Here is a 24,156-nt window from a genome sequence, read left to right on the forward strand (position 1 = left end):
ACATCGATTCATGCGATGGGTCAACATTGGAATCATGCAATGCGTAAATAATGAAAATACTCATACAAAATGTAAGACACGTGTTGGTGGGTGTTGCTGGTAATGTTTACGTGCGTTTTCTAAATAACTTTTATTGCAAGGCATGTTCGCAAACAAAAAAAAACATATTTCAATAGGTTCTATAATTTCTTTGTTGTTACTTACTTCGGGTCATTGTATTTCAATGAATACAATAAGAATAATGCATATTTAATTAAAGGTTTGTAATTGAAAGAATGATTTAATCGCCTACATAAATAAATTGCAGTTTTTAATTTCGCGGCGATAAGATCAAGCGTTCGAGAAAAGATAAAATCTGGGTACGTGTGTCCTTGCCGAATATTTCGCATGACCTATCGATATAGCAGCTGGGTATTAACAAACTCATCATGTTTACTCGCTCGGTCAATCACGACTCCATAACACTAAAGCTCTTAATCCACTTATACGAACAAAAGCGTATTAACGTTGTTCTAATAATCCCCTTTAGCGATTATGCAACGTCATTTAGCCGGAAACTGTACTAGTTCAAATTCTGTCCAATAAAAAACACCTACTCTTTTTTTTTTTTTTTTTATGCTAGCCAAGGCAGGTATTTGACCGCAATCGCACCTGGTGTTAAGTGAGATGCAGTCTAGGATGGTACATACCTGCCCTGTAAGTGCCTATTCACTCTCGCCTTGTCTATTCACTCAATGTCGGAAGTTGTATCCTTTAACTTGTAAACTAGTTTGTCTTAACAGAACTAACATTATTTGCTGTCAAAAATCCGAGCCATGTATTAATTCGACACAAGGACAAATTGCCAAACAAGTCGAAACGACTTCTGCCCGCTTGATAGCAATCTAAGCATTGCTATTATATGACTCAGCACGTTATATTTATTATTATTAATTGGGAAGATCTAAATGTAAATCCGTGAACTTTGGCCAAATAATAAAAACTTAAAGACTTCTCATAAAACATATTATACAACCTTTTGGCAAAGAAGTAAAGAGAAATCAAATCATTTATAACCTAAAATAATGTCTTGTTTTACGTCTAATAAAATAATATAACCGAAGATAGTAAGAAAACATTCACCATAATAATATCAGCTCTGTAGAGCGAATATAAAACAACAAAATCCTTGGAGTAGGCACTTAGCTTGTTCAATTTATGCGTACCATTATGTAACGCAGAAATCGTTTGAAGGGACGTAAAGGACGCGAACCAGATCGCTCTTAATTAAAGGGCTTAATGTAATCCGCGACCTGGTCTAAGATCCCTAATTACGTGAATTATTAGCGTTAATTTAAAGAAGACGTCTAAGTTGAAACGCTTCAAGTTACATAAAGGCAGTGCAAGCCCCACCCGGAACTGGCCGGGTGTTCTACCCCGGGGGTGGGCATTCTCCCATCAGGGTTGTCGGGCGAACAGATTTCCCCGAACTGTCTCTTTGAATGCTATTCGGGGAAAATTAAACTGTTCCGTTGAATATGAGGATACGTTGAAATGGAGTTTCATTGCAATTTAATTGTACCTGGAAATTGCAATCTCGTAGTTTGTAGCTAACGAAACACGAGGGGCAGCTCAGATGTGATTAATACTTCCGACTGTTCGCAAAATTACTTTTTGGTAACTGTTTGAAGAAAAGCGAAATAGGTATATTAACACATCGTGCGTGGAACGAAATCTAGGTGACTAGATTTCTTACGTCATTGTTCCCTAATTTCTAGCATTAAAAAAGTCTCCAGGCTAAAAGAGAATAGGCATTTTCTGAGCATAAAGGCGATCTATCGTTTGTCATACCCTTCGAAATATTTTAATTTACAGTGTAATATTTTAATATAATAGATTACCGGAATGCTTAAAAAATTGGGTTAAAAAATATCAGAATCATCCGATTCACAATACAGAGTCAGACGTATCGCTCCAGATACGGGCATTACAAACAAATGTAAAGCTCTTATGCCGCTTTCTTTACTAAAAGTAAAGACGTAGTATATATTTTACTCAACATCTTCAATCTCATTAGAAATAACAAAAACAGAATCCGCAGCCCTAGAGATGTTTCGCTACTTCTGTTTGTCGTATGTTTGGGGGCCTGCGCCGGCCGCGGGGAGCCGCCCTTGACACTGGGCGGGCGGCTCGCGTATTTACTAACAGCGTATCTGGCAGCGCGAGATTATCGCGTCTAGACTATTGCGTTTAGACATAGCGCTTTTAATATTCTATTGGCGTGTTTACTTTAATGACATGCATAAATTGTAACACGCTGTAGATACATTTAGCACGCTTTGTTTACATATTTCGATTAGCGGTTTAGATAAGTTGAGTGTTCTAATGAGACTGCTACAAGTCAATTAGGCATTTATTATATTAGAGTACAATAATAATAAATTACCAAAATTATCTTTAATTGCATTCAGAAAACATGACATAACCGATAAATTGGTATTGTTTAGAGTACAATAATTAATCAAAGTTACTTAAAATGCATTCAGAAATTATGACATAACCGATAAATTGGTATTGTTGTTTGCTACATTCCCAAGCTAACGTACAACTATCGGATACAGCAGTAAACTAATACGGAATATCCACAACGTGTCGGAAACAAGATCCGTAACATCAGATACGGCTGTGACAATTAAGGTATTTTTATCTATCTCTACTTGGAAACCTGGCTTACTATAATATTGATGTTCTTGTTTTTGTCAACTTGAATGGAGCTTGAACATGATAGTTTTATACGAGGCATATCGTATTCACATGGTTTCATTCAACATATCTTACGGGTCAAGTTCATACAATTTACAAAACAATAGAAAATAAATGTTCAAGTCGTAAACTTTAAGGTCTTCCGCAGGAAATTATTTAAATGATACTTCCGAGCCAAGAACTGCAATACTAAGCTATAAAATTATATTAAAACCGGTCGTCATTTGATAATTACGTTATTCCTTGGATATTACCTTAACTTTTGAGTAAAAGTATGTGTATTGTGTATAAACCTGGTTATTTGCCTAAATAATGGAGCAGGATAAATATTTCACTCATTAACAGTCAAAACATTCCTAAACAAATGTAACTAAGATTATGTTTCAATCTAGGCACGTATGTTCTTTTGACAATTTCACAGCTTACACGTAATGTTCTTAAATAAATAATGATGCAAAATGTGTACACGACTAAAAAACGTAAGTCATAGATTACGTAAGATTATAATCGTTGACAGATATACCGGAGAAAAAAAAAGCTCAAAACTTGATTCAAAGTCAAGCTTACAGTCAAATCTGTAATGAATTGTGAATTTTATATCTGGACCGATCGCAAGCTTGATTGTACATTTATTTTTACTGTACCCATATTTCATTAATGAAAGGATTCAAAGGACATAGAGCCACAATAGAGCTATACGAATCAAAATTCCCATTGAGAAGTAGACTCCGAGTTTCGCAGCTTCAAGTGCATGTTTTGAAAATTCTGCTTTATTTCAGTCTATATTCTGACCACACCATAAAGTCGCGAGCGGGTCAGACGTCGTCACATGGGACCATTTTAGCCGCAGAAAAATATGCTCCATTCTTCAACCTTGTTTCAAGCGCATTAAGTTCAAAATAAACAAATAAAGTAGCACGTAAAGGGTAAGAGCGCCCTATTTGTGGGATTAACCCTACACGTGTAACGTGTGGGCAGGCAGACACTTAAAATGATACATATTAATTAGATATTTTGCGAGGGAACTTAACAGGATAAACATCGTAAGTTCGAGTAACTAAGTTATTTTTAGGATGTAACATTGTATGTTTTTTTCCCATCATGTGAGAAAAATATCGGTTAACAAAAACATTCGGGTATATCAAATAAAATCAAATAGTACATAATCTAAAGATAATTATGCTCCGAAAAGCACTAAGAACATACACATAACATGGCGCATAATATTATAAGTGCTTCTCCGTGTTTATCTAAAAGTATAGATTTTGAATACTGCTAATAAAGAGCGGACATAAAAGTACCGGCCGTTTTTGTCGGCCGTTTGGTGTAGTGGTTCGAAACGGACTACTATTCCGGAAGTAGCGGGTTCGATTCCCGCACAGTACAAACATTTGTGTGCATGAACATATTTGTTTGTATTGGACTGGGTGTTTTCTATGTATAATAAGTATGTACCTATTTACAAAAAAAAGTATTTAAGTATGTTTATATCCGTTGTCTAGTACCCATAGTACAAGCTTTGCTTAGTTTGGGACAAGAAGCGCAGTGTAAATGTCCAAGGATATTTATTTATTATTTATTTATTTATTTATTTACCTATAGTCTTGTTATTTTTGTCTTAATTTTGATAACATAATATTTGCAGGTTAATAGAATTTTTAATAAGTTTATAACAACGTTTATTAAACCTCATTTAAATGCGCTTTTAAAGATGACTGTGTTAAGAGCCATTTTACATTTTCGTGCGAATTTCTAAGATTTTGGAAGCATGAATTACTATCTTAAGCAACACCCAGAGATTATTTAATAACTGCGAAAGATAGGTCAATCCTTGTTGTTGACCATNTATAGTCTGATGTCTCTATGATCTATTGTAAGCTTTCATTTCATCCATTAATACACATTTTAACACAAGAAGAAACGTAGTTGCAAGTGTATTGTCGATGATACTGAATAAACATTTTTTCTTTCTTTAGTAAGTTGAGTAGGTATATTTAAAAACTGTTACTCGTACATTATGAAAAAAGTAATGTCCTATTTCAGCTAGCTCTCCCTCAAGCTCTAGTTTTAGTTGACACCAGAAAACCCATAATTAAGATACAACTTCTTTAAAAATAATTTCACTTTAGCCCTGAAAACAGACATCGGCGTTTTCAGTAAAAAAAAAAAGCATTTAGTCAAGTGAATTTGAATTCACTAACTAGTGGTATCATAGGTTGATTTTACCGTCTAAAATCTATGGGAAGGTTTCGTTTATACAGCTCATACTCGTAAAAGTAGTCAACCACCCCGATTTACGATTAAATGCATTTTAGATACCTCAATGTGTTTGCAACCGGATCTGGATCTGGTGCTTTTCCTAAATCAATCATTTTCCAAATCCGTTTTCGATCAAATTATCCATAATTTTGGAAAAGTTAAAAGTCTTTATATTTTTAAATTGTTTAAAAAGTCTTTTATACATCGGAAACCGTAGATATTTCGACCAAAAACATTGAAATTTGACAGTTGACGGACGGAGTTGACGAAGGATTGATTATAGAAAACCGGCATTAGTCAACCACAGGGTTGAACCACTCTATTTAAGATGACGATTTTAAACTTACAAGTGTCAAGTGTTTATGGAATCGGAGCATCAAAACTGGTGATATATCGTCAACAGTCGAGCGGAGGAAGCGATCGGTTCCACACTCGGTGCGGGGACAATGCGTTTCTCACAGCCTGCGCCCGCGCACGCGGCTTCCTGCGCCGCGTCGCGTCGTGTTTACCTGCTTGTGGGATTGTTTACAATGACACTTCACGTTTTGAGCTGTGTTACGTAATTTTAGCTGCATTATCTAATCTGGTAATGGTAAGGTCTCTGGAAACGATATCCACTGGGATATACCCACTGATCCTGAAAGTAATTCCTGAAAACAAGTTTTGTTTTTACATAAGAAGTGAAGAATGATAAAAGTTTAATAAATTGTTTTGAACAGATTTTGTATGTTTATTATTGTAATTACTTAATTTAAAAATTTGTAACAGAAAAAACAGACAAAAGTGATCTTTGATTACATTATGTAAATAATACACCTGAAAAAAATTATCCAAGTAATATTCTTCATGAGTGAAAAGTAATTGAAATTTCATATTTTGTGGGTACATACGCAACTCTTTATTTGCACATTAATTATGTTTACAATGAAAAGATTTATTTTTCATAAAAGTATTAACCGGAAGTTAATATTATACTAGTATGACTATTGACTATTAGGTAGGGTAATTGCGCCGGTTTTCCGTCCAGCTCCTGTTTTCGTCCATTTGACCGACTTGCCACAAACAAATACGGAAAATTAGAATACAAACCTAACTTTCCGTGCAAGTTNGATAAAAAAGTATATCCATTATGATAGCACCCTTAACACAAGCATATTGGTTGCCTACTTTTGGACTAGATGGCGCTGTGAAATTGCCCAAGATTTGTTTATTTATTTATTCGCTTTGAGTTTTGTTTCGTGATGAAGAAAAAGAAGCGTTTTGTTTTGTTGTTAAATCTATACTAATAAAAGAGGAAAGATTTAATTGTTTGTTTGTTTGTTTGGAGGCAATAGGCTCAGAAAAAAATTTCTTTCACGATTTAGAATCCTAATTTTTTTTTTATGTAGCCTATAAAATATTTTCAAAAACTTTAGTCCAAAATCTTTGATAAAATTCGACGTTTAATAAATAAATTAGATAACATGTTAATACTTTTTTTTTCAGTACGATTTTAGTACTTGTTTTTCAGAAATTCTACGATTTAACTAAACTTCTAGTGTTTATATTTTATGCATAATTTATCAACTTCTAAAATATACATATATCCTATTGATAGATGACGTGCTTCGTTTTTTATTAAAATTATTACCTGACTAGGTTAAAAAGGTGTGGAATGTTATTTTGGAGATAACTTGGTTCCATAGAAATATAGAGAGATGCTAAGTAATGCGCAGAGTTCGAAACTCAGTGTCGTATTATAAATTCACACACACAAAGAAATCAAATTATGTGCTCATTATCCATTGCGGTATCAGTATTCAACGTTCGAATAATCTTTAGTACTATGCAAGCAATATAAACTGTTTACATAATGACGTCGCTACTGTCATCATTGCTTTCACAAGCAATATGTTCCAATTTGTCCCTTGTCACATTTCCCTTTAGTTTCTGTGATCTGTGCTTGTTTCTAAGTTGATATCAATGAAATATTCCTTAGTACTTTTGATTTATTTATTTATTTATTTGGAAACTCAACAGCTTGGTCGACAATTTACATGTTACAGAGTAGTACATTATATAACTCTAGCCAATTACAGAGTCTCACAGCTAATTTAAGTGTGTAGGAACAACAGAATAAATAATGTAATTTGTTATTTTAGGTTACAAAAATAAACAATAATGCAGATAAAAAAAAGCAAAAATAAAAAAAGATGTGCTGGCTGGCGCATGGCGAGGATAGAAAGCTCCTAGACAACAGGAAATACAAAGACGAAGGTGTGATGTTTGGATTTCAGAATAAAAGGATAAAAGAAAAAAAAATCTGTTCAATTGTGTCATAATTATGTCATATCCAACTCATACAATGGTAATGATTAGGTTTCATCCATATCCATGTATGCCTGAACTATTTGCTGTTTTAATGATTGATTTAATTTTTTTTTATTTTGACACGTGTTTGAAAAATCAAGGTCAGATTACAATAAAATAANACAGACTGCCTAGTACTGCTGTACTGTACTGTAAAGTTTCATCAAAATCTGTTCAGTAGTTTTTTCGTAAAAGTGTAACAAACATCCAGACATCCACACAAACTTTCGTATTTATAATTTTAGTAATAGTCCAGTCAATGAATGCCTTAACGACGGTGTAGAGAGAAATCCGTGGAACACAATTTCTGACCTCGGGACTTTATTTAGCATAGTTAGGTGGTGAACATAGCAAAAGTCCCCGCCCTTAGCCCTTGAGCCGGCGGGGAGAAGGGGGTTTAAAGGTACCACTTTTCGGTTTTTCGCTTAANAATCAAGTTTGAATACCTCATTCTACCTTAAAATTAATAACTTAAATCAAGTCTTAATACGGTCACGGCTCAAGATTTTTTTGTCCATTTCAGCGTTCTTTTTACTCTTTTGACGTTGCGTTGACAGCTTTTACCTAAATTCGCGCGGAATATTTTTGTGAAATGGCTCTTAATAAATCGTCAAAATAACTTTTTCTGCAATATTCGAACACAAATTCCGATTGATTGATGAAAGAGAAAGTTGCGGATATAAATTATATCCAAATTGGTCATTCACAGGCAGTAGAAGTAACACAAAAGTGTAATTAATGTGTTTAAATTACCATAATTTATCAGATCTCGATGAACTTGAAATTCTGCCTCAGTGAGAACGTTTATTACAAATCTATAATTACAAAAATAATCGGAAGTGATGTCGGGTAATATTTAAACGCATCGGAATACAGGAAGTGGCTGGTTGGTGCGCAGGCGCTTATAAGGACGACCGCGTCGTGGAAGTTCCGTCAGTTCGGACGAATCTAACGTGCTTCGCGCATAAGGATATGCGAGTAATTACCTACATGATAAGTAATATATATGACTGCAATTTTAACTGGTTAAAATAACTTAAGACTTCCACTAAATGACCTTAACCGTAGAAAATTCTCCTTGATAAAACCCGTCCACTATAAATACAAACTACCTAATTATTATTCTGCCTAAATGTAGTTTACGCCTGTCCAACCTTAAAACGTCATTGATACACAAATTGAGATATGTATGGGACAATTAAGACCGTGGCGTGATACTAAGAAGCAACCAAAGCGAAAGTCCAAGAATACTGTATATGTGGGTCAAGCGCTCAAACGCGTCGCGAACAAAAACAAAGATCGGTAAGATATTTGCGCGTCACACTCGGCTTGCTCGAGCACGTGGGTGCTGATTCTGTAAATAACGCTGCGCCTGCGCTTACCGCACAACGTATTTTATTGTTGCACAGTACATTAATTAAGTTAATTGCTAAGCAACGATGAAATCGACATCCGAAGAAATTATAAATATTTTAAGTCATGAAACAAAACAGCTGTTAAAAGATAGATTTTTATGTGTTCTGCCAATTAACGGAGAGTTATGAACGTATGTGTTGCATTCTCTTACATCTAAGTTGAATAACGGCGCGGAACGCAACAATGCGTGTATATTGCATGAGAATCAGGATAAAAGTTACCTAACAGCAACTGTTGTTACTGCAACTTATTTATGATTTATGTCGTAAATATCACCTGATCGCTGACAACGCAATCGACGCAATACCAGAATGATCTATGATGGATAAAGATAAGTACATTTCTAGATCAGAGGATGTAAAACAACGCCGCTAACTCTAAACTACATATGAGCGAGGTCGTTGGACTATTCGTTGTGATTGTGAAATAATGAAGCAACCTACGCGCGTACGCGCACGTAGGACTAATAAATTATAATAGCGTCGCTACCTTTCGAATGCAAAGAGAAAATGCTCCTTAGATTTCGAAAATACCAATAATGGTTTAATTGGGCCCAGCAGTTAATGTCATGACATTTAAGATACGGATAAGCTGCATAATTTGGCTCAGACACGAGACCGTAATCGCCAATCGACAGCCAGCCAGGTGTTGCCAATTGGCAATGAGGACATTTTTTAGACAGCACGGCGCGGGATCGCCGTCAATGGGAGGCGTGGCGCGGCCGGTTGCTCAATGCTCACCGCCTCTGTCGCATTACAGTCATCCTCAACTCCATCGACTCACCGCGGTGGCATGGTGACAATCAGAACCAAATAAAACTTTCATGCAATGAATGAGCGTGTTAAATCGATATCGTATCATTTGTTCTACTTTACTGGCTTGCAACACTAAATATTTCTACTCTTTCATAGTGTTTTGATAGAGCTGAATTTTATCATCGTAATCCAGCTGTCAGAGGTGTTTGTTTACCACTTTATAGTACAACGTGCTCATTTTCGATAACCCACTGACCATCTTTATTGTTCTTGATTGTTGGAGTTCAAGAGCCACGTGTTATCATGAAATCATGATATCATGTTAGATATAATTAAAAGTGATTCTTTAACGTTAACGTGGCTTTGTTTAGAAGGAGGTACATACCTACTGAATAATCAATCATTGTTTATCATATCTGCAATGGGAGCAATTAAATCAATGAGGAAAACGATATAAGATGTAATGTCACAACACAAGGAAGCGTATAGAATGTGGCGTGCAGAGAAATCACACGATGTTACACCGCTAAAGAGGACTATGTACTTGATAGAACATCAGTATCTTTAAGTGGAACGCGTATGTTGAGAAGTGTCCATAATGTTAAGTATCAGTTTCCATAATTAAAATTATATTAATAGCAACCTAATAAGTTATAGCTAATGGAAAATATACTTTATGATAGCTACTCGTACTCAACGTCTTCGGGCACTGATTAGATTAATTCAATAAGCCAAATGAAATAGGTATCAGGGACACTTCTATAGGAACATGATGTTATTAAAATATAATAGAATGAGAGAGGTTTGGAGCCCACAGGAACCGCCGGATGATGGTGCGGCCCGCTCTGGGAATAACATCTAATAGCTTGCATTGTCTCCGTTCATAAGATTAATGAACGACAGACGTAGAAATTCATTAAAGATTGATGCAACATTAAATCATAATTAATCCTAGCGTGGAGGTAAAAACAAACAACTAAGTTTATGCAATCTATAAAGCAAAAGAACTACTAATAACATACTACGGAGTTAGTGTGTCGTAACGTAATACTGTTTTGTATAAATGCATGATAGTAGATCATTCCGCTCAATGTGTTGCATTATTGTAGAGAAGGCTTTGGACGGAACACACCGCACGTTACACTTTAGCGCACTACTGGTGCAATACAAAATTACACCTATTACGACACCGCTTCACGAAAACCAGATACTCACCTCATTATTTTAAACACAGCTTAATAACAACAGCAATTAACATCATTCTCGCTTGTTTATTTTCCGAAAAAATTGATGCCACTGTGAAATTATGAATTGAATTAACGCGTATGTCGTTCTGAATTAAGTTGTTTAAATGTTTTTTGCTATTTATCCTTCCGTACAGTCATTATCATATTTCCTACAACTTGAAAATTACATCATGCATCCTTAAAAGCAATGATAAACAAATGACTCTACATTTCCTGTCTCTTTCTACTAACCAAAAATATCTCCCTTTTTGAATGCTTTGAAAGTAATATTTTTAATTTGACCACCCAGTTGGAAGTGTGGTAGTTTCTTCATAGATTTAACAATGAAACATGCAATATGTTTTATTGTTATAGTGGCTATTGTGACTGAAACTGTAGCATTGAAGATTTTATAGTTTTACGAGGATTGCTGGGCAACTATAAAACTTGATACAAATGATCATAGCGTAGGGAATGCCATGTGATACGGCGCTGGTGTTATGTGCTAGTTGACCCTAATGACTGCAACGGCCTTCTCAACCTAAGGATCTATGTACGTACATGTACATACATACACGTAGATATATCAAGACAACGAGCAATAAAACTGACAAAACATTAACACTTAATAACCACCGGAAAATAACAACTGTAAAAAGGCGGAATTAGAAGATGCGAGCGCTAAAATTTTTTTTTTTTCAGCAACACTCGTAAGAAACAACAAACGATGCAATAAAATTAAACATAAAAGTTGTCCTCAATAATGTCAAAAACATGAACTGAAAATCTAAGACGAACAAAGTGGCATAAGATTCGACAATTTCTACTATTGATATTACGAGCATATAAAATAATTTCTTTACATCAAAAGGAGAGCTTTAATAACAAATGTCGTAATAAGTCCATTCTAATGCGTTTAAAAAATAAGAAATAGGAGACAGTATATTTTGGTAGCTATCTAATATACTGGAAATGCGTAAAAAATATCTACTGACGTGACATCATTGGCTGGCATAGATCCATCATACTTTATTTGCTAGACAAGCTCGTGACGTTTTTACCTAAACAAACAGAGCTAATATATTTATAAAGAGGAACACCGACGTCGTAAATGTTAGACGCTTTGCACAAACTACGCTATGGGGACATTTAGTAGTACTTCAGAGACCTCGTGTTATCTGTACCTTAGAGGTCGGGTTTATAATAAGAGTTCAAGCACAGGGCAATGACTGGAACAAAACGAGTCGTTGCACCGTAAGTCAGAGATCACGTAGCATCTGATTAGTACAGCCTCTACACGGATACGGAAGTATTTATTATTCACCAGAGTTTAACCGCTTAACCTTATTTGTAAGTAAGCTCGAAGAACAAACTTAATATTGCCGGATAGATTTTGCTATCGATTCAGTATGAATCAGCAAAATCAAAAGAGAATTTAATAAGCTCAGCTTTTAGTCAAGACCGCTATCGCAAAAACACTTCCATTATTAGTTTTCCGTTATAACCGCGATAGAACATTATGGATACAGATTACACCTAATTACTTGTTGTAAATCAACATGAATGTCTACAGAGATAGCCATTGTTTGGGATAGACGGTGGAGAAAACCAATAAGAAATGTCTTAATTAGTTATCACGTCATTTATCAAGTAAAACAAGTAGTTCCTAAAATAGGTTTGTACAATGTAATTGAAATTCAAATTAATTAAGTATAGTTTAAATAGATAATTTTATTTTCCATGGAAAATTTTGAAAATTACATTTAGTACCACAGTGAAATTAGTCACATGGAATTTTTGTGAGATGAAGTTTTCTATTAAATATTCGCCTGGTAGGTTGTTCATAGATTATTTGTTTGGTCTAGGAAACGTCAAACCGTCATCAAGGGAACTAACTGACCGGGGCCGCCGGCCGCGGCCTGACAGGCCGTTACACAAAACGACGTTTTGTACATTAAATATCCGCAGCTCATTGCCAGCGGATATATCTATCAATTATGTCTATTTCTTGGCTGGCGGGGGCACGATGAAATCAGACTAATAACAATGATCAATGACTGACGAACAAGATAAACAATATTTTGCATCCGATCTATCAACAAGCGTTCGACGTTACCAAAATATTTATGGAAACATCTGCTCTAAAATGACGACCGCAATATTTGCATCTATGAATTTGAAGATAAAGTATGACATAAATCATTTGTCTTTCAAGTAACTTCCCACAGTACCAATAAAATGGATGTGGTGTGGGTGGAAAGTTGGGAGCTTTCGTCTTCATGTTCAGTTAAATATGAAGACAAAAGCTTAAAACTTTTAAAGCAGGTAGGTAGACTCGTACTTATGGTTGAAACGTTGAAAGTATCAGTATACTCTTTTAAAATAGCTTACATTTACTCAATGGTTTGTTACACTTAGGTACAATGGTCGCTTGTTATGTTGAACTTTTTAAAAAGGGCAAAACACTTAAGTTGCAGAATTTCCTTTTACCAGCAGAATGAGTAAACGATCTCCTTGACCCCGCCGTGACGAGACACCCACGTCATCGAGTTAATAAAGACACAGGAATAACCGCAAATGCGAAAAAATATAAGGAAGAAAGTGAAGAACGGTTCCGGCTATTGGATAAAGTCAAGGAAATCGTAATGACAGATAAAAAAGTTATTTACCAAATCGTAAAAGTCAGAACGTCAGACATAAACTTGATCCAAACACGAATTATGTATTCTCCGGACGTATAGTATTTAGAGTTTGCAGCGTAAGCAAATTACCCCCCTAAATTCGTGCCTTCCATAATAATATCTGGGGCGATTTAGGTACCTGAAATTTTCAGACCGAGAAAGAGAAACATTTCATGGAATAATTAATAACATATCATCTGAATAAAGGGGTCAGATTTAATTACGGCGCAACGGAATCAGTCCACGAGAGTGGTGTTCGCAAACACGCACTCAAAATACAGAATGATTGATACACACGAGACGGATCTGAATCGAATATGTTCGTGTCGTGCGCGAGGTGCGCATTCGTCCATCAAGCTAATTGCGGAGCTTACAATTAGTCCGCAAACGAGCGCAATTGGCGCAATGGGGAGGAAATGGGCATTCATCCTGGAACACCTACGTATGTGCTCGTAGCCCGAGCGACCACGCTATGCATGGCAACCGCAGCCGGCCAAGCTGCTGAACTAAATACTAATCGTTATAAAGCTATGCGTTCACCTGATTACAGTTGACGCTCTATTTGACGTATATTATCAAAACTCAATTTATCAAGCGCCTATGCTGAGCTCGTGACTGTCAAAGTTAGTCGTGAAGAAAAGTGAAGAAACAAAACACGCGTGTTGCGCGCTATTTGGCGAAGTCACAAGCTGTTCTGCAACGTTTACCAAGTGAAACATAGTTTGGGCGATTTTGTACACAAGCGGCACCTGATAAGATAAAGCCCATCATTTATGTTGTAACTCCAACAAATATAGAAGAGTACCCCAAACACATCGATTTACATAATTACCTATGTAAATGCCAAAAGAAAATTCCAATAGAATAACAATTTCCAATAGAAAAAAAAAACATTTAAGTTGACTAACTAAACGATAATAAGGAAATGAGTTTTATCAATCGGGCGGCGCGACTTATGATTCATGCAAGGATAGGTTCTTTTCGTAAATACCTACACATACAGTAGATATAAGGACTACGTGATTGTCCACACGATGATACGATTTCATTTAAAAGCGTTTAAGGATAAAGCAATTAATAACTCTCCAAGTGTTATCCAATAACAGTGAAGATGTTGATGTAGTAACAAGAGTAAATAACTATTAGAGTGTATACAGTCGTGACTACGTAATTTAGGTGATTTAGATCAATATAGTCATTGTTTGTAAGAAACAATGGAATAATATGGTTTTCTGATCAACAAACAAGTCAGCTAGAAATTTAACATTTAGGCGTTGCTGTTTCGAAATTCCCTACTTTAACCAATCATTCTACTGCACGATATGACATTGAAGGAAATTTTAAAGTTGTACTGGACCCAGCCTTCGACTTACGAAACAATCACATTCCCTCTAGTTACAAAGACTAAATTAGTTATGGTAATATGACATAAATATGATTCTATGCATTTAAAGCAGCGTATTTAGTTTTAAAAAGCGAGACTATCTCATATTTAATTTTATTATCTACGGTACGACAAGCCAGAATTTTCAAAGAGGAATTAATTAGTATGTTTTTGTTGTGGGCTGAGACAATCACGTTATAAATAAACTGTCGAGAGTAGTCAGCGAACGCGACGACCGATCTACGCGAATAAATTAACAATGAGATAAACACCAATGCGACATGCGGCCGTAACTCGTATCGAGTGCACAAATGCGGCCGTCCTTGCGCCGGCGCAGCGACATTGCCTCAGAATCACGCTGCACCTACATCATTGGCAGACTAGATCTTTGTCGACACTTCGGAAGGAAACTGGGTGTTTAGGCGTGTCGACACATCCGCACAATCGATACCACATTTATTAGCATGCAAATAGCAGACCTGCAATCGTACGCAATCATGTAAAGAGAATTACTAATACACAACGCTAACAGAACATACCCGTAAACGTGTGATATGTTGTACAACCTGTGCCTATGCATATCGCGCCTTTATTGTCTTAACATAATTTGTCATTGTTTGTATGAAATCAACGTTTAGTCACATGGCAAAGTCTAACTTGGACATTATTATATTATGTACCATTTCGTTGGCTCAACAAAGGTTGTATTGTCCTGCGCATTTTAAAAGCTCCATTTTGGTTGACCGCATATAACGCATTGTATAGACCATTCAAGACCCACCCATATATGGATACTGTTGGTATTGATCGATTTAGATCCGATGTAATATCAGCGGTATTTTTCATGTTGATAAGGTTGACTTTGGGTCCGTGTCAGCGGGTTTGGCTGGCGACCCTGTCATACAATAGGTAACACGGGTGTGGGTTTAAGGCCCACCTATCATCCGACACAATGGAGGCATCGACGTGGATGACACTTAAAGCGGATTTATAATCGAGATCCCTCATCCCGCCAACGCCTGTTCCAGTCACACTATCATTAATAATTTGTATAAAGTACAACCCTCCCGTTGGAACTTGAAACACCGAATATAATGTTACTTAGTTAAAAGACGTCCTTTTAACAGAAATAATAACTAACATGGAAATTAAATTACATTAAACCTTTATGGTCATGCATACAACTGATTATTATAAAGTTAGTGTCGACATGGAAATAAACGTGATATTTAAATGAAATTATATTTTCTTATGGTAGCAACAGTTTTCTGAGTCCTGTGCTACGTGCTTACATGATTACTCATTAAGTCGGGCATGTCGCTCGACTATCTGACGGCTCTCTGGCCGGACACATGTTAGCATAAATGCATGTTAGCGTAGAAAATAAATCACAATTACCTTAGTAGTGAAATACTGACAGGGTGAATAAAAGAACATAATAAGGGTCGACGTTAGGATCAATATAACTATGATCTCGATTGACTCGCATAAGTTATTATTACTTTATGACTTAGCCAGATGAACTAGATTAATATTTTAATCTCAGCTTTTTATTAAACATGAACATTTCATCGTTTTTTCTTCCGCAAACTTGGATAGCTTTGGCCGTATAATCCTACTATAGAACCATTTGGGTCTCCATGAGTCGACAGAATATGGTATGCGTGGGCTTTGGGCATTCGTCCTCAATAAAAGAGGAGTTATCCCTGACTGAAGGTCAGTCACTTGCAAGATGTGTACATGTAAATACGACGCAAGAACATACTGAAATAGACAAAACAAATGTGTGCCAGACAGATGTATGCGAGACGCTAAAGTTTTTTGCTTCCAGTGTTTTTTGTAAAAACATTGCTCTTGTCTGCGGCGGATCATAAGATATCGACGAATTTTGATTACATTAACATGTATGTAGTTGCGCATATGTGTTAGGAACAATAACAAAAAAATAAGGAAAAACAGGGGCACAGGATTCACAACAAGACCAATTTTATCTGACAGGCAGCGTTGTTGGCCGTGGCAGCGTTATTGATCTATTGCTGCAGGTGGCTGATAATGAATTGGCTGTCACCAGACCTGATAAAGGATGCTCGCCTTACGGCGGTCAAGGTATGACACCATGGTTATAATTATATCACATCTTTTGCTTGACTTTTAAAAATGGTAAGTTAAATAAATAAAGCTATTTATTTTTCGTGCACTTCGCGATTTTTAATGTTATAGACTATGCTGGTGATCTAGGAAAAGTCCGCGTGAATACGCTGGCTTATAGCCAACTTTGATAAATAAATCATCACAACCAAGGTCTAGTCCACAAAATACTCCAGCAAAATACAATAAGTTTTGAACTTTTGAGACATTTCCGTGGAATCATTCGACATTACCATAAATCATACTTATTTATGGTGCGGTTTTAATATAAATGAGATAATGAAACCGATTGATTTTAATGCGGAATGCAAACGTCTCAAATTATAGACAGTGTGGGTCGTTTGGCACATCTCCGACATTAACTCTGGACCGTTTAATGGTGACTGCATGTTTAATAACATGCGAGCGGAACATTGATATATTATAGGTGTATATGATATCGTTATAGTCGGGCGAAATAAGAAAAAGCTTCTCGGACAGTAAAAATATAGTAGTAAGTCTTGATAAGATTGTGCGGCCATATTATGCAGATGCAGGAAAAGCTTTATTAATGAGGAATACGAGTATTATGCTCCAGTTATAAATTATTTCAGCTATCGTGATAATTAAATCAGAAATTAATGAAATTATTTTATATGGTTGCCACTTTACAGCTCATTTAATTCGATCGATTAGTGTATGTTTTTTTCTATTCAAATAAAATTTTTCGAATAAATCTCAAAAAATATTGAAAATGTTTTACGAAAATTGAGTTCAGTATTCCCAGTTTAAATATTATCCTTGGAAATAATAATTCTTCAACAGAAACGAATTATCTCAAATGCATTAGCCTCAAAACGTCTGGTTTACGATTTTTGCAATGGTCCTCAAAGCACGTACGACTCATTTAGTAACTCTTAAAACTAGTTATGTTTTAAAAACAGAATATTAAAGTTTAATTTAGTAACAAAGTTTATAAACCATTTTTTATAACTGCTGAGTGTGGATTTCGTGCTCTCCGCATACATAAAATGTGGCAAAAATATTATCCGTTTATTTTTAAAATGTTGCTCCGTCAAAAGTCGTATACCGCGAATTTATAGTACATTTATTTACTGTCAAACCCATTATCTCAAGAAGTTGAAAGAATTTTTAACGCTGACAAACTAATGGAGACGTTGTTGGTAATACCTTGATTTCTTAAAGACGGTTCTTTGTTAATAAATTCCCTATAGGCATTTATTTTTAAGAAACTGCTCTTTGTATTCTGAATTTATAATCAAGACCGCTTAGGATTTGTTTACCGAACATTTTGTTCATATCTGCTCAGGATCAAGTAGGTAGCGATATTATCAATTAAATATGTATACTTAGATGACTTTATCACCTTTTGAATACGGAAAATTTTCAAAGATTTATCATTTAAGCACATTGTTTTTAAAATTTTCTATACAGGACGTTTGTGCAACAAACAAACAAATAAATCTTATCAAGCAAGAGATTCTGCGTCGATGCCGACGATAATATGCAAACAAACTGCATAAGAGCAGATTGATCTATTGCATTGCACAGAAAATAAAAGGTGAATGTACGATTGCGGAAACTGCAGGTGGAGGCCAAGCGGCGGATGACGAAACTGCGCCGCGCTGTTGTGGCTCCACACAACGTCGCGATTCAAATCAAACTTAACTATTTTCCGCATGACTAACAAATTAATTAATAGCACGTGGTGTCACGCCCACTTTATTACATATTATCGTCAAAACTGCATTGGCCTGTGTAGACATTATAATCATGTTTGCGGAAATAATATCAGTGGGTAGAATTTGGAGGCTAATAAATATACACCCAACTTGTTCACGACCATTTATAATAATCGTCGCTATTAAAACTTGCCATATTAGCTCACACTGGAGCTTAACCTTAAATATTATTTCCAAGACGAACGTTATACGTTAGAATAGGAATGAGATATTATACTGACATGTGGGTATTTATGTCAGAAATGGTATTTTACTGTTATAAGGATTGGATCTCCCGAGACCTTTATCCAAATTGAATCGGGAATCAGCCAGGCGGGTGTTACAAGCGTTACTGTCGTACGAAATTCGTACGTGTTCGCAGCGGAGTAGACACATACACATGTGTCAAGGTGAAAAGTTTCGCACATCACAAATAGGATTTACACGTATTACTTGTTATGACCCAAAGAAATCGTGAATAAACATTGTGCATAGATAACTATCGAGATTTACCGCAAAATGAAATATGTAAACACATCTATCGTAATATACAAACGCAAACGCAACCTCGTTATCAAATTCGGTGTCGAGAATTAAGATTAATATGGATCAGCGGAGATTATTATGTGTGTATCCGTGAGTATTATGTACACCCGGCTCGAATATGAGGCGCTTGCGGTTTAATACCGACACTAGAATCCTTTGAAGTTTTCGAATTAATGTTATCGACAAGCCCCAGGACAAAACAGAAGACAATTTCGCCACTAATACTACTGCTACGATATAACGAAGACAATAATATCATAGGGTGGCCAATTTGGCTGTAATTGTATTGTTTACATTGGACTGGCCAAGTTGTAGTTGTGATGATTGCATAGTTTTTTCCTAGACTAAACAAAAGCACAATGTGAAATTTATTGGACAACACAAATCTAATGTATGTGACATATTTTTGGAAACGAGGTACATTGATTACTTCAATTCATGTAAAAATTACTCTCTAACTTTAAAAGTCATTTAAAATATTAGTCAGGTCAACCAATATAATTAATCACTATGATATCTAAGTATAAAGTACTTTAATTCATAACTTAGATGATAGATTTTCATTGTAGATAAGGACCACCTGGCCACAGGCTGGCACGGAGCTAGATCCCATTCGGGTTATTTATTTTATTTATTAGTACATATACAATAAATATCGGTTGTCTAATATTTGTTGATTTATTGAGGTAAATAATATTAGATTTTAGCGAACAGCAGCAATACACATGTTACATCAGTTATGACGCAAAAAGTGTTTGTTTGCTAAAAACTGTTAAACGTATCAAGCAAGGTTTTACATCGTTTGAATTGTAATTATCTGCAAATAATCGTTATAAATTATATTAATATTTGTTTGTAATTACGCCGAGAACAACAATACCATAGCTAAGATAACGGTTAAGCATGTAAGTACGTAAATCTGTAAGATAACGCTACCGCTGATTTATAAGGATGAAAAAAATCATAAATTTGTCTCATGAATAATCACGAAAACCTAATCAAACACATTGTTATGCTACGGAGTGGAATTTTTCACCACTTACATAACATTTAGGCTTAGCATTTATTTCAAATAAACTAAACACCTACACATTTACTAATTAAATAATTATTTTTAGAGCTGTTAATGATTACCTTGTCAATCGAAATGTAAGTAATTAATACAAATAGGATGTCTTGGCATGAATTTGGCGCATTTGAACGTTGATAAGGTCATTACAAAATAAAAATTAGAAAAATTGTGGCACACGTGTAGCATTACTCAAAATAACCCTGAATATAGCACACCCAGTCCACAAACATCAACAATCGGACTTAGAGCATTAGGTCAAGGAAATCGGGTATCATGGTGCAGTGTAACACTTTTCCATTCTAATCCCATACTTCGAGAATGTCGTATGACCTGCATTATTCTCACATTGCATTGATTACCTTCATTTACTTTAATCTAAAAAGCCAGCGACTACGCGACGTGTCCTGGCGATTAGCGTCCTCAATGACCTTGGGCCTTTGACCTTCACTGAGTCTTCAATTCTCTAAGGTAAACTGCAGGGTCTGATGATGGAGCTGGAATGTGGCCATAGGAATAGGCTAGTTTCTTTAAAAAAGACTTTTGGTCCGTCAATTTTACATTATCAAAAAATATTGGACACAGGATATTTTTATTTGTCAATTAAACAAGTAATTACTAAGATATGATGCGATGAAATTCCGCGTGACGACACAAATCGCCACATTTTTAAGCATGCCTTGACGTCATGTGCCTCATCTTCTAATCACCAAAAGGTAGGACACCGACACCGACTCCGAAAATGGCTAATTTTGTAATGAGTATCCAAATTTTTAATAAGCTCTATAGAACAATTCAATACCACTTTATCTTATTNGCAAAACGTTCGGAATTTATCAAAAGTAAAATTTATGAATGAAAGTAATGTTCGATTGAAAAACGCAACGTGTCATTTAAAGATTAAAGAATTCCCAATCTATTCGTGCAAAAATCTTTTAAATTAACATAGCCGTTTTGGAGGAGTAGGGAATTTAAGTAAAAAATCGATGTCCCGTATTTATTTTTTTAATCCAAAACAAAGACACGTAGCGAAAATTCAAACGTCACAAATGTAGTCCTTGAACTGTTGTATAACATACATTTTTTTCAACTATTTCTGTCCAGCAGTAAAAGAGGAGTAGGCTTTACAAAATGCCCATTTAGCGCGGATTGAGGACACTAATCGCCTTAATAAGCTTCACTATCAACTAGGTACTGACACGTCAGTCAAACAATTAATGAATGCAGATTATCGCATTTATCCACGTTTAGGAATGATGTCACGTATTGTAAATACTGTTTTTTCTATACCTGTTTTTAAGCATATTGTCAGGGACGAACACGTTCCACCAGGAGGGACGCTTTTGGCGGACGTATGTCGTCGGTGTGTCGCTTTCCTCGTCGGTGTCGTTCCCTCCAGATTTTCGCCTCTTCTTGCGCTCGAGTTGCAGGCGGGCTGCCCACGAGCGCCTCCGCCCCTTGTCGCTCGGCCCGTAGCCCTCGGCTCCTCCTGGCACGGCCAAGGAGGCCCGACGGGGCATCTCCGGCGGGGGCTCATCAAAATCGGTCAGTTTTCTATATCGTTCAGCAAAAGTAGCGTCAGAGGCTCTGCGGCCATTCGAAGTGGATCGCGGTAGTTCATCGACTTCGACGAGGTCAGTGAAGGCCTCGTCGTCATCGGTATCGGGGAAGGCGGGCTCCTCGCTGTAGCGGCGCGGGGTCTCGTCGACGGCCTCCTGCAGGCTGGCGAGCGGCAGGCTGGGCCGGTGCATGCGCAGCCCGCGCGGCACGCGGCCCGGGCGCCCCTGGAGCCGCGCCAGCGCCAGCGGCACCGGCGACTCCGTCAACGTTGGCTCGCTTCCACTCATTGTTCGATTTCACTCGCACTTAACAGTTAACACTTCACACTGCGGAACCTGAATCACATTTCACGGCTCCAACATTTTCGACAGTCATGTTGAAAGCTTCGAGAACACTAAAAATACTGTCCGAGTACTTATATTGTTCTGAAGTTTCGTTCACTGCTGAATGCCTGTGTGGATAACAAATGGTTCTTTCAAAACGGAATTCGATGTTAATTCTAGTGTGGTATTACGGGTTCGTCGATATAACTATACGGTTTGTTTTCCTGCTGCATAAATAAAAGAGAAATATTTTCTGTTTTCCAGCGTTCTTTTTCCAAGAGCGAACATACAGACGCGAGCTCTGAATTAAAAAGCCCGAGGCACATCAAAAAGATAAAAGTAAACAGATGAGAAAACGCAGATGTTTAATTATGTTTTGCGAGACTTAATTTTATAGTTCCTTTAGCATTCGAATTATACATAAAGTTTTATAGCCTACTAGCGGCCGCCCGCGACTTCGTACGCGTGGACCCCGTTTTACCCTTAGGGGTGAAGTTTCGAGTTTTTTAGGGTTTACCCGGAAATTATTCAAACTTTTCTCGCTGTAAAAACCATCCTTGGACTTCAACAAACATTTAAAAAAAAGAATTGGTAAAATTGGTCCAGGCGTTGTTGAGTTATGCGCTTACCAACACATTTTGCGATTCATTTTTATATTATAGATTATTAATTAGGATGGCATGACATTTACGAGTACCTTGAAAGCACTTTGGCCTGACTGCCAAAAACTGCAGTTACTGCAGCTATGTGTCATGGTTCCGTGACCGAGAATTGTACATTGTATGCAGAATTGTAGACACTGAACCACATTACAATGTCAACCTATTGGACATAAACTAGTTTCTTTAAATTGCCGATTGGGGATGAACTATTATTATGTAGACATCTAATAAGATACGGGTTGGCAGGAAAAGCATTATCAAATAAATCAATAAGACAAGATAATTATAATCATTTTCATGCATCGCCGATAAAATTAAAAGAAAACTGGCATAACTAACTTCAATCCGGTCGGCCGGGTAGAAATAAATTGATATCATCTTGTTAAGGACAAACAAGCCATCTATAAATATTCACAGGAAACAATACTTTTCCCATCAGATCGCTGCGAATATTTATAGTGGCGGCTCCGGCGCTATGCCATATAAGCAGGTGGCTGCTGCAGCTTTCGTAACTGCAGTCTGCGATCGACTCACGCGCACCGCGCCAATGCGGAGAAAGTTGCCACCGTCTTGCATAAATAGCCTAGCCGTTTCTTACCGCGGTCGGTTTCATTATCGCCACGATGGCGCGACCTTTTCAATGGCTAATGCTCATGTACTTGGATCTGACCCAAGATACGGATTCAGCGGAAGCGTGCACATCCACTCCATTTTAATATCGCTCGTAAAACACCAACGTTACTGCCATGAGTACTTTGTTGACACTATTCCGCACTTCCTTCAGCTTGGCGTGGTCATCAAAATAATCAGCCGCGTCGTTAGACTCAATACATCAAGGTCGTCGCGTAATTGTGTTCATTAATTGACACTCATTCACTTTACAAATAACTTCGAGTTAGAATGCTAGTGCACAACAAACTGACAATACCTAAAACTTAATGCATACAAATACGGTGTAATCCGATCAACCTCTGCGGAAAGCTACATTTTGCAATTTATATCTGGGTCAAGCAACTGTAACGAAATATGCGTTAGGTACGCGCGAAGAATGACGGTGCAAAATCATTAACAACCCACACTAGCTGTAATTACCAACATTAAAATTATATCGTAATTACATTAACCGGCGTAAATTGTACGCAACATATGGAACAACGTTACAAATTTAGACAGCAATTTTATAACAATTATGAGAATTTAAAATTGCCTACGCAATTTTTCTTATATTCAACCCACAATTAACTGAGATAATCTAGAGCTGTATTATTAATCCATATTATGGCTTGCTCTACAACAAATCTTACAACTCTTACAT

At 36.4% G+C, this 24,156-nt stretch overlaps 1 protein-coding gene across 15 annotated transcripts in view; it reads right to left on the reverse strand.

Annotated features, from left to right (window-relative positions):
• Window positions 1-24,156, reverse strand: part of mtd (TLD domain-containing protein mustard) — a 136,234-nt gene that overhangs the window by 70,843 nt on the left and 41,235 nt on the right. For 8 of the 15 annotated variants that reach the window (XM_028309900.1, XM_028309899.1, XM_028309895.1 and 5 more), the window contains exon 2: window positions 21,587-22,307. The exons of the other annotated variants lie outside the window; for them this stretch is intronic. In XM_028309900.1, coding sequence (XP_028165701.1) covers window positions 21,587-22,143 — 557 coding nt within the window. In that variant the 5' untranslated portion in view covers window positions 22,144-22,307. The remainder of the gene's footprint in view (window positions 1-21,586; window positions 22,308-24,156) is intronic. 15 annotated transcript variants of the gene reach the window in all.

This window comes from Ostrinia furnacalis, unplaced genomic scaffold (assembly GCF_004193835.3).
Source record: "Ostrinia furnacalis isolate ACB-3 unplaced genomic scaffold, ASM419383v2 OfSCF2841, whole genome shotgun sequence".
Taxonomy (NCBI): domain Eukaryota; kingdom Metazoa; phylum Arthropoda; class Insecta; order Lepidoptera; family Crambidae; genus Ostrinia; species Ostrinia furnacalis.